Source organism: Podarcis muralis, chromosome 17, assembly GCF_964188315.1.
Source record: "Podarcis muralis chromosome 17, rPodMur119.hap1.1, whole genome shotgun sequence".
Lineage (NCBI taxonomy): Eukaryota > Metazoa > Chordata > Lepidosauria > Squamata > Lacertidae > Podarcis > Podarcis muralis.
This window is the reverse complement of record NC_135671.1, coordinates 21,675,175-21,689,110: the sequence shown is the minus strand read 5'-3', so window position 1 is coordinate 21,689,110 and position 13,936 is coordinate 21,675,175. Positions and strand designations below refer to the sequence as shown.

The 13,936-nt window shown below is 40.4% G+C and overlaps 1 protein-coding gene across 10 annotated transcripts in view; it reads left to right on the top strand.

Annotated features, from left to right (window-relative positions):
- Positions 1 to 13,936, top strand: part of KDM4C (lysine demethylase 4C) — a 197,169-nt gene that overhangs the window by 33,689 nt on the left and 149,544 nt on the right. For all 10 annotated transcript variants that reach the window (XR_013391167.1, XM_077921529.1, XM_028713153.2 and 7 more), the window contains exons 8-9: positions 4,529 to 4,632; positions 12,232 to 12,369. Coding sequence is in view for 9 of the 10 variants with exons in the window: in XM_077921529.1 (XP_077777655.1) it covers positions 4,529 to 4,632; positions 12,232 to 12,369 (242 nt within the window). In the remaining variant the exon portion in view is untranslated. The remainder of the gene's footprint in view (positions 1 to 4,528; positions 4,633 to 12,231; positions 12,370 to 13,936) is intronic.

Genomic DNA, 13,936 nt, shown 5'->3' with positions numbered 1-13,936 from the left:
ATACATGTTACAATTCTTCATCCCCATCCCTCCCAGGCTTCCCCAGCTCCCATTTCTGGTTTGTCATCCCTTTATCATATACTGCTGTTTCAACCAGTCCACTATGTTGTTTCTTCATTGTTTTAAATGTTCTATAAAAAAATCACAAATTGAGACGGGGATGTGGAGAACTGAAATTAATATTGGAAAAAGTAGACAGAGAGAGAAACAAAAATTGACAGGTCCACTCATCCCTACTCAGGACAGTGGTTTTCCCTGGCATGGCCATATAGATTTGCTCAGTTTGTGAAGAATAAGATGCTGTGGTAGAGGTAAGGTGGTGGCAGATTAAAATGTAAAGATGGCCTATTTATTTCAGTGAAAATTAAATTTGCTTATTGTGGTCTCTGTCTGTTATATCTTTGAACAACAGAACTTGCTTTGTGAGTCACTTTTTCAAGCTTCAGAATGGATATTAAAAGCTGCATCAGAATATTTGGGGTAAAGTTAGGCTGGATGCAGAATTTTATTGTATATATTTGAAAATGCATGGATGTTTTATAATGTGCCAAGCTCTTTGGGAGTACAGCAGTAAATTTACTTCTTGGCTTTAGCTGCCTACGAAGTGACAGAATAATTTTTCAACATCTTCAGGCTATGATCTCCATGCTTTGGGGCTTTTTGTGTGCAGTCGCTGCCCATTGCTTCCCATTACGTGGATTGAAATGTTCTGACTTTGCTATAGTGGGTCTGGGTGCTGAACTGACTCATCCAAGAAATCAAATTTCTTATGTGCCAATTTATTTCTTCTTTAAATCTATACTGATTTACTCTAAAGAGGTTTCAGTTTGTTCCTAGTACTAATTTATTTCTGTCTCTTAAATTGCCTCTTTCGGAAAACATGTTTTATACACTTTAAATGACTTAATAAGGTATATATAGCAAGAGGAATTGAGGCTTTATAAATCATGATGGCGATTTTTATTATGTTGTAATGATACTACTGGGAGAAATGAAATATATGTCCTGAGGCCGATGATTATTTATCTAAATTGTGCACCAACAGTTTCTCCAGCAGTTGAGAAACAAAACTCTCCATTTGGGGAGCTGCTTTTGATTATTTTTAAAGAGGACCTTTTGATTTGATGATTCCGAAGATTAAAGAAGTGTGTGGAAAATTAATTAGCTCTGAATTTTAATAAAATTTGACACAATAATTAGTCCTCACAGGCTCCAGAGAATTCGATCAGACTTCATTGTTCTCTCATCATTGTTGTGATGACATCTCTCTTGTTATCTCAACCCACCATTTTCTCCGAAATATTTCAGTGCTGAGGCTGTAGAGTTGGTTACAATATATGCCTAGTTCATATGTGCTAAATAATGTTTCTGTGCTCCTCAGGTCCTGTAAAGGGTGAATATGAGTCTCCCCCCTCCCCCCATTTTGAAATTAAAGGCTCAATATGTGCAAAACAGGATGCCAGGATATAATAGCACTGTGTCTTTCTGATTTTTTTTCAATCTGTGTGAATTGGGGAGTAGAGCTGGGAAGGGGCTGCATGCAAATGCGTTAAGCTCATGCATATCCTAACTAATAAATCAGGATTTGAATTTGTGAATGCAGCCAGTGGAAGAGGTAAGATTTGAACTGGGTGCATTCTCTCCTTTCATTCCTTAGGCCAGTGCAGGTGAACATTTGTTTCCTGCCCTTCTCTATAAGGGAGCCCAGAACCAAAAGCATCAGAACGAAAGAAAACAAGCTGTTAGCTGTAGTGTTTAAACTGAAATTTGTAGGGGTGGGACATGGAAAATAGGAGAAGACTCGAGCCAGGTCCCCCACCCCCCATGGCAGTTAACCCTCTGCTTCCTGTATTGATCTTGGGGACAGATTGAATTGGATGCGTGCACGCACAGAACTACTTATGGTTCAGAGAGTCCTTTTTGTACAGGCAATTGATTTCTTTTTCCTTGTATAGAACAGTGGCCTCCCTGAGCCATTTTTTTAAAGCCTCCTTTAAGATTTAAGGGCATAGATGAAGCCACACTCTCATAGGACATATAACAAGATAGCATACAACATAAAAACATAATATAGCAACAGTAGCATTGGTAGGAGAATCAGTAACATGTTGATAAAACGGTTTGGTAAAAGAAAAATCAGTTTCCAAAGGCCTGTCCCAAAGATGTCTACAATAAAGCAGGACTCCTGGACTTCTTTTAACTGGGTAAGGCATGGCAAGCTAAAGCCTTGGTCCCTGTTAAAGCCTGAACTCCTGAAGATCTTGGCGATCGGGTTGGAGCATAAGGAATCAGGCAGTCCTTATCAATACCATTATAATTCGTAATTCTGATGTTCCTTTTTAACAAACCATTTGTTCCTAGCTCTGAACAGTGAATTGGAGCAATGAGGGTGGTTCTAAGAATATAAGCTTATAACAAAGCTTTATTATTCTTATCATGGATCCTGCAAGACTGAGATCTGCAATGAGCTGAAATATTGAATAATCTGAAATACAGGTTGCTGGCCCCAGGCATCATGCAGCTCTGTCTCCAACCCTCAAAAGAATGGAAGGACAATGTAGACTGATTTGGATTGAAACAGGCCACAACTTTACTGATTACAGATGACAGAGGTTAGGGTTGGGCACGGGGCAATCAAATTCTTCCAGCCCACCTGCTGGAAGTGATGCCGTAGGTCAATCCATAAGCAGGAGCTCCTAAGATAGGATGACCCCTGCAGGGATCACTGTCTGGGGGCGTCCCATCAGCCCTGGCTCCCATCTGGGCATAAGGACATAGGCAACTCCCCCCGGATCCCTTTAACAGGATAGCCCAGCTTTTGGAGGATCAGGCAGAGGCTGCAACCATAGGCTATGTAGCTGAGATCACTTTAATGTGGAATAATTACACTATTTATCTTGTCAAGGTGGTTAATGGTTGATTCCACCTTCCTCTGGTCTTGTATACCTTCTCTGAGTGTGCCTTCTGCCTGCTATTGCCCATCTCTGGACCTGCCCACCCAGTTATTGATGCACAAGCATATTCTTATGTTCATCTGTTAAACGTTGGGGGTATGGATTTTGTGCAAAAATAGTATTGGATTTAATAGTAAAACCTGTTCAACATATTCATAGAAGATTGGCTTTCAAAGCATGTCTCTTTCATTGTGTGTGCGTGTTCCTGCCCCCCTCCTGCTGAGATGATATAGAGCATAATTTTCCAGGGTCATTGTAAATATACATTCTAAACTGATATGCTGGGCTTAATATACTGTGCATTACCTTACTCCAGTGGGTTTCCAATTTAAATTAACTTATGACCAGTCACCACATTTGTTCAGGCCCTGATTACAAATCCATATAGAAGGAGATTTAAATAGACTCTTCTTTCTTCATTGATTTTAATTTAAAATTTAATTTATTTAATGCAGCACAAATGTACAGATTTTTTTAAAAAGTGTGATGGGTTCATCTGACGTATATTGCTAAGGGATCGCTTTCACATTCCTGCATTTAAAGATACAATTTTTAATGGTATTGTTTCCTAAAACAAGTAGCACTGTACAGGAGACTACTAGGCAAACGAAGCAATGGTTTGGCTGTCTTAAATGCTTGTATTATAAGACTACAACCCGGCACCCATTTACACATCTAGAACCTTCACAGTTCAGCTGAAAAGACAATAATTGGGCACAGTACTCTTTTTCTAGAAAAATAGGTGCCAGTATTCACCGTGAAGTTGTTACAGTAAGTGCCACCTTGGAGAACATTCTGGATAAAAGCACTGATCGGGCATAGGATTGCCCAGCTGAATGCCCTGATGCAGATAAGTCAGTCTGCATATGGATCAGTGTTATGAATGTAAAAGACTGTCTGGTAGAGTGTCCTGCATCTGTCGTGTCCCAGTCCCCAGTTGTCATGGCTAGCTGTTCCCCAGTTTGCAAGATTCTGCCTCAGGGATCCTGCAGACACAAAGCTGTTCACAAGTTCCTTCCACTGGGAAACAATGACAGAGGAAAGAGGACTTGATGCCTGAAACTTGGGATTCAGATTCCTTTTTGGAGGACCAGAATCCTTAGCTCTGCTACCTCACCAACTGCGCAGGGCCCTTCATTGTACTGCAGACTCCTGTCAGAGAAGCCAATGCACTGCAAGACTCCTGGGCCAGAGTTTGGTCTGTTAAAGTATTGCTGTTTCTCAGATGGACAGAAGGGCTTTGTCATTCAGCATGTTTGACTTACTATTTAAATGCTAGGTCTAGTTCAGGGAAGAATTATGTATTATATGAGCCCAGGGCTGCTTCTGAAAATGGAATCTCCATGTTCAGTTCTCCTCTTCACCCCTGTAAACTGTAGCATCACTTAACCTGTGTCAGAATGTCGCCATATTATCTAACTCTCTGTTCTGCCTTTTTAACTGTAGGGAAGGTGAGGCAGGGAAACACAGAACTTGGCGACAGTGGAATTGAACTATATATGGTGAATACAGCAAGTAATTAAAATGTTATCACTGTGATTGGTACAATTCTCTCTTTATTTGTGCTTTTCTAGGATTCTTCCCAAGCAGCTCTCAAGGATGTGATGCTTTCCTGCGCCATAAGATGACGTTAATTTCTCCATCAATACTGAAAAAATACGGAATTCCATTTGACAAAGTGAGTTGTTTTTTTTAAAACCTTGGGGTCTTTAAGCTATTTCATCAAAGTTGGAATAGTTATACTTAGGTAATTTATTTGGACATAAACTACAGCTAAGGTGCACAAGTTAAGCAAGAAAGCTAAGTCTCATTGCAGAAACCATGACAGACAAGTATTGAGTGAGATGAGAGAAGCATGGAAGAAAGAAGAGATGTGTCCCTTCATCAATGTATTCCTCCATGGATGACTATACATGCTTCTGAGTGTTTAGTGAGAATTCCACACTTTATATTTCATTGCAATGTTGTTATTTAGTCATTTAGTCGTGTCCGACTCTTCGTGACCCCATGGACCAGAGCATGACAGGCACTCCTGTCTTCCACTGCCTCCTGCAGTTTGGTCAAACTCATGCTTGGTAGCTTCAAGAACACTATCCAACCATCTCGTCATCCCCTTCTCCTTGTGCCCCTCCATCTTTCCCAACATCAGGGTCTTTTCCAGGGAGTCTTCTCTTCTCATAAGGTGGCCATTGCATTACTTACGTTTATAGCTTGCATTCTCTCCAAAGAATTCTCTCCAAATGGCCTGCTTGACTGTTGCCTTGGCTGTGGCAGACCATTGCCACAAACTTTGCTATCCAGATTTCATCTCTTGCTGAATATTCAAACTGTAGTGGGCTCTCAGAAGACGAATTCCATCTCAATATAAAATAGGTGAAAAGAGGGAGATGACTTTTGATCTTTTTTTCAAAAAAAAGTCATGAGGAGGATTAAATATGTAGCTGCTTCCAAAAGCTAAGTCAAATGTTTCTGTTCTCTTGATGTTTTGCTGCCCACTTGATAAGCTGTTGTCGTTGCTAGAGAGCTGCAGCCTTTTCGCAGTAGGATCATGATACGCCAAGAAAGCTTTCAGCAAGTTGGCTGAAATTTTAGCTTGGTACAGATTTTGCTCAACTCCACCTTATGTGGAGTATCTGTGTGCTATGCAGAGATCTGGAATCTCTAAAGAATTAATGCCTTCTCCAGATCTCTCCCCCACATTTCTAAAATATCCACTTTAAGTTTTCCCTACTTGGTGGTTGATGTGAGAGGGTAGGAGGAAGACTGTGTCTCGTCTACAAAAACGATTCCAATGTTGTTCAGTAGTGTTAAAAAACTAAAAAGGATGATGGTGTTCCGATTGTGTAAATATTTTCTTGCCTCTAAATTTATTATAGTGCATTCTTAATATGAACAATGAACATTTCAGACATGGAAAGGAGTATGGGTGAACTCTCACTGGATTTTAAAGGCTATAGTATGTGTAGCAAAGGACCACTTGCTCCAGCTTTCTTACGAGATAGAACAGGCTGAGAGGTGTTTGCCTCTTAAGTGATCAATGGCTGCAACCACCACATGATCCCATTGGACATGTGGTGGCATCTTCTGGAACAAGGAATCCAGATCTGCAATATTCCTAAGCGGGTCAGACCTCAAAGTAGGATACCTTCAAAAAACCACATAGCTTGGGGACCTAAGCCTGTGAGTAACATCCTCTTCAAGTGAAGTTCATTGCTCAACTCTAGGCTTCTAATTCAAGTCGAAGGAAGCTAGAAAGATTCAAGTTAAACAGTGATGCCTGTCTAACTGCACAGATATACTCTCGAAATAAGCAATTGCAGAAAGAACAGTTTCACAGAAATAACAGAATCCTCTATGTGAATAAGTTATGTGGGAGTCTTCTGTAGGCTGAAGTACACAGGCAGCAATGTTCAGGATAAATGGAGACGACATTCTTAAACCACCCCATTTAGTTCATGAAGGACTTTAATTGACAAATGGGAGTGGGTCAGAAAGGATCCTTGGTTATGCTACGTCTAGCACATTATGCACATAGCCAAGGAAAGTGACTAAATTATAAATGTGCACATCCTTTTATTCTTTGTAATGGCATCTCAGCTTAGGAAAAGACAGTTGCTTTATTTGTATTATATATGTCAACTACTAAATTTCTCCATACTGCACATACGAAATAAAATCCTGCAGTTTATAGCTGTCATTTTGTATTTCACAAAGTCAGAGCAGGGCATCTTCTAGCATGGGAATACAGCAAGGCTGTCAAGTAGTGTAGGCAGGAAGATTTCTGTTTAACCTCTTCAGACTCATTTTTGCAGGAGACAATGGGTTTTCAGCACACAAAGTTTCATTCCGCTTCTACTTTTATGCGCTTAAGGCATTTGTATATTGTCCTTCATACAGCTGTATCCTAGGGCTAGGAACTTTTCAGTTTCCATTTAAACATTTTGGATAGCTAAATATTATGTCACCTTGTACCACCAGAGAGCAGTCTATACCCTACTGTAGTTCTAATTAATAGGCTTCTGTGAGAATGTGAATAGAGAGAATCAGGCTGTGATCTCTTGTGGCTTGGAGTGATAGAACTGGAAACGTGCTAAACACTGATAAGCCAGCCTACGCCTACCAGGTGACAGCTGAACTGCTGGTTGTTGCAATAGCACACCTGCTAAACTGTCATCAGTGGGGGTGAGTGACAAGATAAATTTGGGAATTGCTGGCACAGAAAATGTTCATACTTATATGCACTCACACCAGACTCTTAAAAAACTCCAATCACAATCTCAGCATGTGCACCTGTGTGCATACTCCCATATTTATGTGCTTATGCTTCGATAAAGTACACAATTGCTACCAATTCGTAATGGAACTATAAGGTAGCATTACATATGTCTGTGGAAAAGATAGAGTAATAGGCTATTTAATTGCCTTGTGCCCATATTTTTGTGTGCGCACACAAATGCATCACATAGAGTACAAACCTAGAATTATAGTACTTCCCCTCTGATTATATCTAAACATTCACAAATCTCGCATCTTGTGTACATAATCTGCAAGTTCAGAAACTTGCTGATCTTGGTTGTTGTTTTTTGCCTCTCCAGTCTCTCAGGAGCTAACGAAAAGTAATGTTTATGCCGTGGCATAATAATAATAATAATAATAATAATAATAATAATAGTAATATTTTATTTATATCCCGCCCTCCCCAGCCAAAGCCGCGCTCAGGGCGGCTAACAACAGTAAAATAATACAACATTCTAAAATCATTTAATTATAAAATTAATTCAAATCAAATTGATGGCAACCATTGGGCTAGAGTTCTGTGAAGATTGCTAAAGGAGGGAGTCAGGCTGTGCCCTGGCCGAAGGCTTGGTGGAACAGCTCTGTCTTGCAGGCCCTGCGGAAAGATGTCAAGTCCCGCAAGGCCCTAGTCTCTTGTGGCAGAGCGTTCCACCAGATCGGAGCCACAGCCGAAAAAGCCCTGGCTCTGGTTGAGGCCAGCCTAACCTCTCTGTGGCCTGGGACCTCCAAGATGTTTTTGTTTGAAGATCGTAAGTTCCTCCGTACATACATTTTAATATGAACTATGCTATTGCATGTTTATGGTAGCTCTGTAAAGAAATTTAACACTTCTATAATAAAAGCTTTTTGAATTTGCTGAGGACTTTGGTTGGTTGCTGGTTCAAGGAGTTAGGACTTAATTGCACCAGATCTCAATATTAACAAATGGGGAGCATGAGAAGTTGTTGTTTTTCTTTTTTTTAAAAAAAGATTTTTATTCATGATTTTCAACATACATAAAGAAAAGAAAAGAACAAGAATAAGCACACAATAGAAAAAAAGCATACAAGAAAAATAGAAAAAATATAACATCATAGTCAGAATCTTACTTTCATAATTATTCAGACTTCCTCACATCTTCTGTTCCTGCTTTCCAAATTTGAGAAATTCTAGAAGCAGTTGTTGTTTTTCAAGTGACTGTGTTGTTTTGTTATGTTATGTATAATGTGAAAGTTGGTGCTTAGGAATTGGGCAAAGGACATAACTTGAAGGAGGTAAGTGAGTGGGCTACATAGCTATTTTATTGAGGATTCAGCCACACAAGCTATGGGGGCTGGTTACCAGATGCACCTTCAGGATGGTGGCTAGAGGCAGCATAAACAGCTTGTGCTATCAGCTGCCTTAGACCATTTAACCATTTCAGTTCACCCAGCAGGTACAGGTAGACCGAGTTGGGTTCCTCCGCTAGAAGCAGCATTGTCTATTTACACCAAATTCTTGAAAGCTCTAGGTAAGCAATTAAGCAATGGCCTCTTTTGATCCAGCTCAGTATGTCACCCCTGCCCTCACCCAGGAAAAAGCAATGAAAACTGAACTGCTTGGTTTTAAAGAAAAAGTTACTATGGAGAAATTGGGGGAAGAAGCTGTGGCTTGAAGCTGTGGCAAAGCAGATCTGGACTGGATATCGAGAGAACAAATAGTTCCTGAGTATAAGAGGAGCTGCTGAAATGAAGTTGCTAAATCTTTTTCTTTCCTCTGGACACTTCATGAGATTAAATCAGTTTAGCTTATGGGTATTTTATGGAATCCTGGCCTTTCAGACAGCTGCCCCCAAGGGGCATTTTCTTCCTTCCAACACAAATGCTATTATGTCAATGCAATTGTGTCTCTCCAAGAACTTGTATTTAGTATTTGGAGCAGTGCCTGAGTTGTCCTACAGCCTTTTCCTTTTTTTACTGTGCTATGTGCTTTGTTGAAAAACTCCATAGTTTGAGTGCCTAGGTGATCTCCTGTTAATTCTTCCAACTTCTGTGTCTTTCCATTGTCTTGTGACAAAAATATATATCAAAGTAAAAGGAATTTCAATGCAGTGGTGAGCAAGAATTCATTACATAAAGTTCCACATTCTCCATATCTTGCACTTCCACTCCTTGTACCCTTCTGCTGACTGCAAAAATTGTACTCCTTTAGGAAAAGTTAAGTCTTCCATTAAATAAAACATTTCTGAAACTATAACATACTTTTGTTTGGAGCTACAATGCTGCGAAATGATTCTTTTGTAGTTTCTAATTTCAGCCACTGGCATGGCAGTTATATCATTAGTAGGGTCTCAAATAGATGCCTTCAGGCAAAAGCATATTTTGCAATGGTAATACTGGTAAATGCAAAAGTTAATTCTTAAGACGGTTTTACTATAAGAGTGCCTAAGTATTTGTCCTGGAAGAATATTGTCTAGACAGCTCAGATGGACTGTGCTTTATTGGTTAAGCCTGGAGCTCAGAAACCGTTCCTCAGGACCTACTGGGTTGTTTTTTTTAGGAAACCAGGCAGAAAACTTATCAGAGAGCCATAATGCAGTGCAAAATTGGCTTGCTATAGTAAGATCTCCTTGAGGTGCAGCAGGTGATAAACTCAGGCAGGGGGAGGATGGAAAAGTCATAAGGAAAAGTTGCTTGAGAGGGGAATGGAAGGAGAAAGAGAAGTCAGACAAACATGAGAGATGACAGATGAATTTGTTGTTGTTGTTTAGTCGTTTAGTCATGTCCAACTCTTCATAACCCCATGGACCAGAGCAAGCCAGGAACTCCTGTCTTCCACTGCCTCCCGCAGTTTGGTCAAACTCATGCTGGTAGCTTTGAGAACACTGTCCAACTATCTCGTCCTCTGTTGTCCCCTTCTCCTTGTGTCCTCCATCTTTCCCAACATTAGGGTCTTTTCCAGGGAGTCTTCTCTTCTCATGAGGTGGCCAAAGTATTGGAGCCTCAGCTTCAGGATCTGTCCTTCCAGTGACCACTCAGGGCTGATTTCCTTAAGAATGGAGAGGTTTGATCTTCTTGCAGTTCATGGGACTCTCAAGAGTCTCCTCCAGCACCATAATTCAAAAGCATCAATTCTTCGGCGATCAGCCTTCTTTATGGTCCAGCTCTCACTTCCATACATCACTACTGGGAAAACCACGGCTTTAACTATACGGACCTTTGTTGGGAAGGTGATGTCTCTGCTTTTTAAGATGCTGTCTAGGTTTGTCATTGCTTTTCTCCCAAGAAGCAGGCGTCTTTTAATTTCGTGACTGCTGTCACCATCTGCAGTGATCATGGAGCCCAAGAAAGTAAAATCTCTTACTGCCTCCATTTCTTCCCCTTCTATTTGCCAGAAGGTGATGGGCCCAGTGGCCATGATCTTCGTTTTTTTGATGTTGAGCTTCAGACCATATTTTGCGCTCTCCTCTTTCACCTCATTAAAAGGTTCTTTAATTCCTCCTCACTATCTGCCATCAAGGTTGTGTCATCTGCATATCTGGGGTTGTTGATATTTCTTCCGGCAATCTTAATTCCGGCTTGGGATTCATCCAGCCCAGCCTTTCGCATGATGAATTCTGCATATAAATGCATATAAATTAAATAAGCAGGGAGACAATATACAGCTTTGCCATACTCCTTTCCCAATTCTGAACCAATCAATTGTTCCATATCCAGTTCTAACTGTAGCTTCTTGTCCCACATAGAGATTTCTCAGGAGACAGATGAGGTGATCAGGCACTCCCATTTCCTTAAGAACTTGCCATAGTTTGCTGTGGTCGACATAGTCAAAGGCTTTTGCATAGTCAATGAAGCAGAAGTAGATGTCTTTCTGGAACTCTCTAGCTTTCTCCATAATCCAGCGCATGTTTGCAATTTGGTCTCTGGTTCCTCTGCCCCTTCGAAATCCAACCTGCACTGACATGTGAATACAAATGGACAAATGTTGAGAAATTTGCCTGCTGCTTAAATGTGTGCTAAAGCAGGAGCACCAGCTTTCGGGGGCCAAAGGTACACCAGCCCCCTCAATATTTGTCTTAAGGGGACCAGGCCCCCTCAATCTTGAGCCAGCCATGTGCTTGTGTGACGTCACCTCAATCTTGGGGGCTACCTGACGCCTCTGTGAATTTCACCATGGCTCATTCTATCTTATTTGATGGTTGATGTAGTTCCACCCTGTACTTACTGACTTTTTATGTCGCTATGCATTGCTGCAATACCGTTTTCTCCCTGATTCCTGGTTCTTGCTCAGGGAGGGAGATATTTAATCAGTTCTCACCATGTTAGTTTTATTTATACTTATAATGGTGCTGTCTTTAAGAAGGTCAGTAAAACATCTCACAGCCTTTTATTAGTTGTCCTCTTCAGGAAACACCAAATGGTTAATGGCTTTCTATAACAGTAACATCTTACTACCTGATAGCAAACTTGACAGTCTTTAGAACACAAGGTGTGGCAGGGGAAAAATTGCCGGATGTTTCTTGGTACAGGGGGCCAAGCAAATCTTGGATGGAAAACTTTACCAACTTCCATCAATGCTGCAGAATTCTATGTTTTCTTCCAGTTGTCCTATGAGTTTTCTTTTTTTAAAATGGTGAGCATGAGAGATTGGACTGAACAACCCTCAAGTAGAGAGCTGATCTCCATGAAGTAGGACACATGACCACCCTGTCTGCTATTGAACCCCCCCCCAATTTTCCACTGTTACTTATTTGTGCTAATTTCATTCATTTATGCAGAGTATGAGTATGTACTTCTTCGGGACAAGTGAAAATGGCCAATTTCTTTCCTATGAACCAAAAAGCTCTCATGGAAACCTTTGGGTAGAGGCTGGCGGGTTGTTTTTTTAAAGGAAACATTGAGTCGATATAACCAGTTCATGTGGCCCATGCAGATGTGGTCATCCAAGACCACAGGTGAAATGGAAAATCTAGGGGAAGAAACACCTGGACAATTTTTATTCATTGTCTTTTCATTTTTTTTAGATAACACAGGAGGCAGGAGAGTTTATGATCACTTTCCCATATGGATACCACGCGGGATTTAATCATGGTTTCAACTGTGCCGAGTCAACGAACTTTGCAACGATCAGATGGATTGACTATGGAAAAGTAGCTAAGTTGGTAAGTCAGATTACATTATTAATACCAAAGCTATCCATTAGAATGTGTTTTTTAAAAATGGACTTGTGAATTATAAATACCAGCATGTTACGCTTTTACGAAGACTTTATGATCACAAAATTCATGGTTTCATTACCACCAACTGTGAACAAATGATAGTCAGGTACTTTGGTTTTTCTCTTTGTCATTCTTTTCTTTATGCTTTGGTATACTAAATTTCCCGGTTGTGAGAACATCACACCTTCCATGCTGGCCTGCTAGACCCAGGTAGGATTAGTGCCACCTAGTGCTTGAGCCAGGAATTTAGTCTCCGTACAGAAACTTTTAATAGGTACTGTTCCCAGAAGTGGCTTTGGTTTAAAGTTCTTGCAACTAGCTTAAAGCTAGTTGGAGGTTTGGTCTGCATTCCTTGCATTGAAGCCCGTACATTTTCCTTCTCCTTACTTGCTATCTAGTTGCCCAGGACTCTTGCAGGCACCTAGTCTATACTCCTGTTTGATTTAAACTTGGTTTCGATTGCTGCTTTTCTTCATCACTGCCATCCCTCACGGGAGGTCTCGCTACTGGGTCCTGGTCAGTCAGCCCCGTAATAAAATCTGGTGGCCTACTTGGTGTGTGTGTGATTGTGGAAGTTTTGTTTACATGATTATTCTGTTTCATTAATGTCAATATCCTGTTATCTACATAGAGCACAGAGGTATACTCTGTATCTTGGATATTTCCACACCCTTAATCTATTTTGTCAGATGGTGCCTGTCAGGAGCATTACCTTAACATTGAATTAGAGTAATTGGGGGCTGATACGTTAACATGTTTCTAAACAACAATAGCAACAGGTTATGAACTACCTTTGCTCTCCTCCCATGCTAGATTTGCTACTTGGAAAAACCAAAAATAATGCAATGAAACAAAGCAACACTTACTGGGTATGTGCTGCTGAGAGCTGTGATAATAACCCAACTTGTTGACATATGTGGTGGCTGTTCCTTACATATGTGAACAGAGCAGAGTGGCACATTAGACCCGGGGTGGGTGGGTTGCACTTAGCATTCTGGTGGGACCTGATATGGAGGTGCAAGGAAATTGCATGTCACAGCTTTGATGACTGCATATCCTTGAGTATTCCATTCCTTATTTGCCATTCCTCTTTTATTGCTCTGGTGCAGTGTTTTGTGTGGCTGTCATCTACCAGACAGTGTAAAATGTGTTGTTTTGCTTTGTTTTCAAGTAACTGTTTACTACTGCTTTTTTCCTGTATTACACTTGAAAGTACAGTGGTACCTTGGTTCGCAGACTTAATGTGAGCTGAAGTCTGTTCCAAAACCAAAGCATTCCAAAACCAAGGCATGCTTTCCCATAGAAAATAATGCAAAACGGATTAATCCGTTCCAGACTTTTAAAAACAACCCCTAAAACAGCAATTTAACATGAATTTTACTACCAAGACCGCTGATCCATAAAATGAAAGCAATAATCAATGTACTGTACTATAAAATAAATAAGACAGTATTATAGATGATAAAAATTAAAATTATGTTTTTTTTCTTACCTGAACTGATAGTCATTG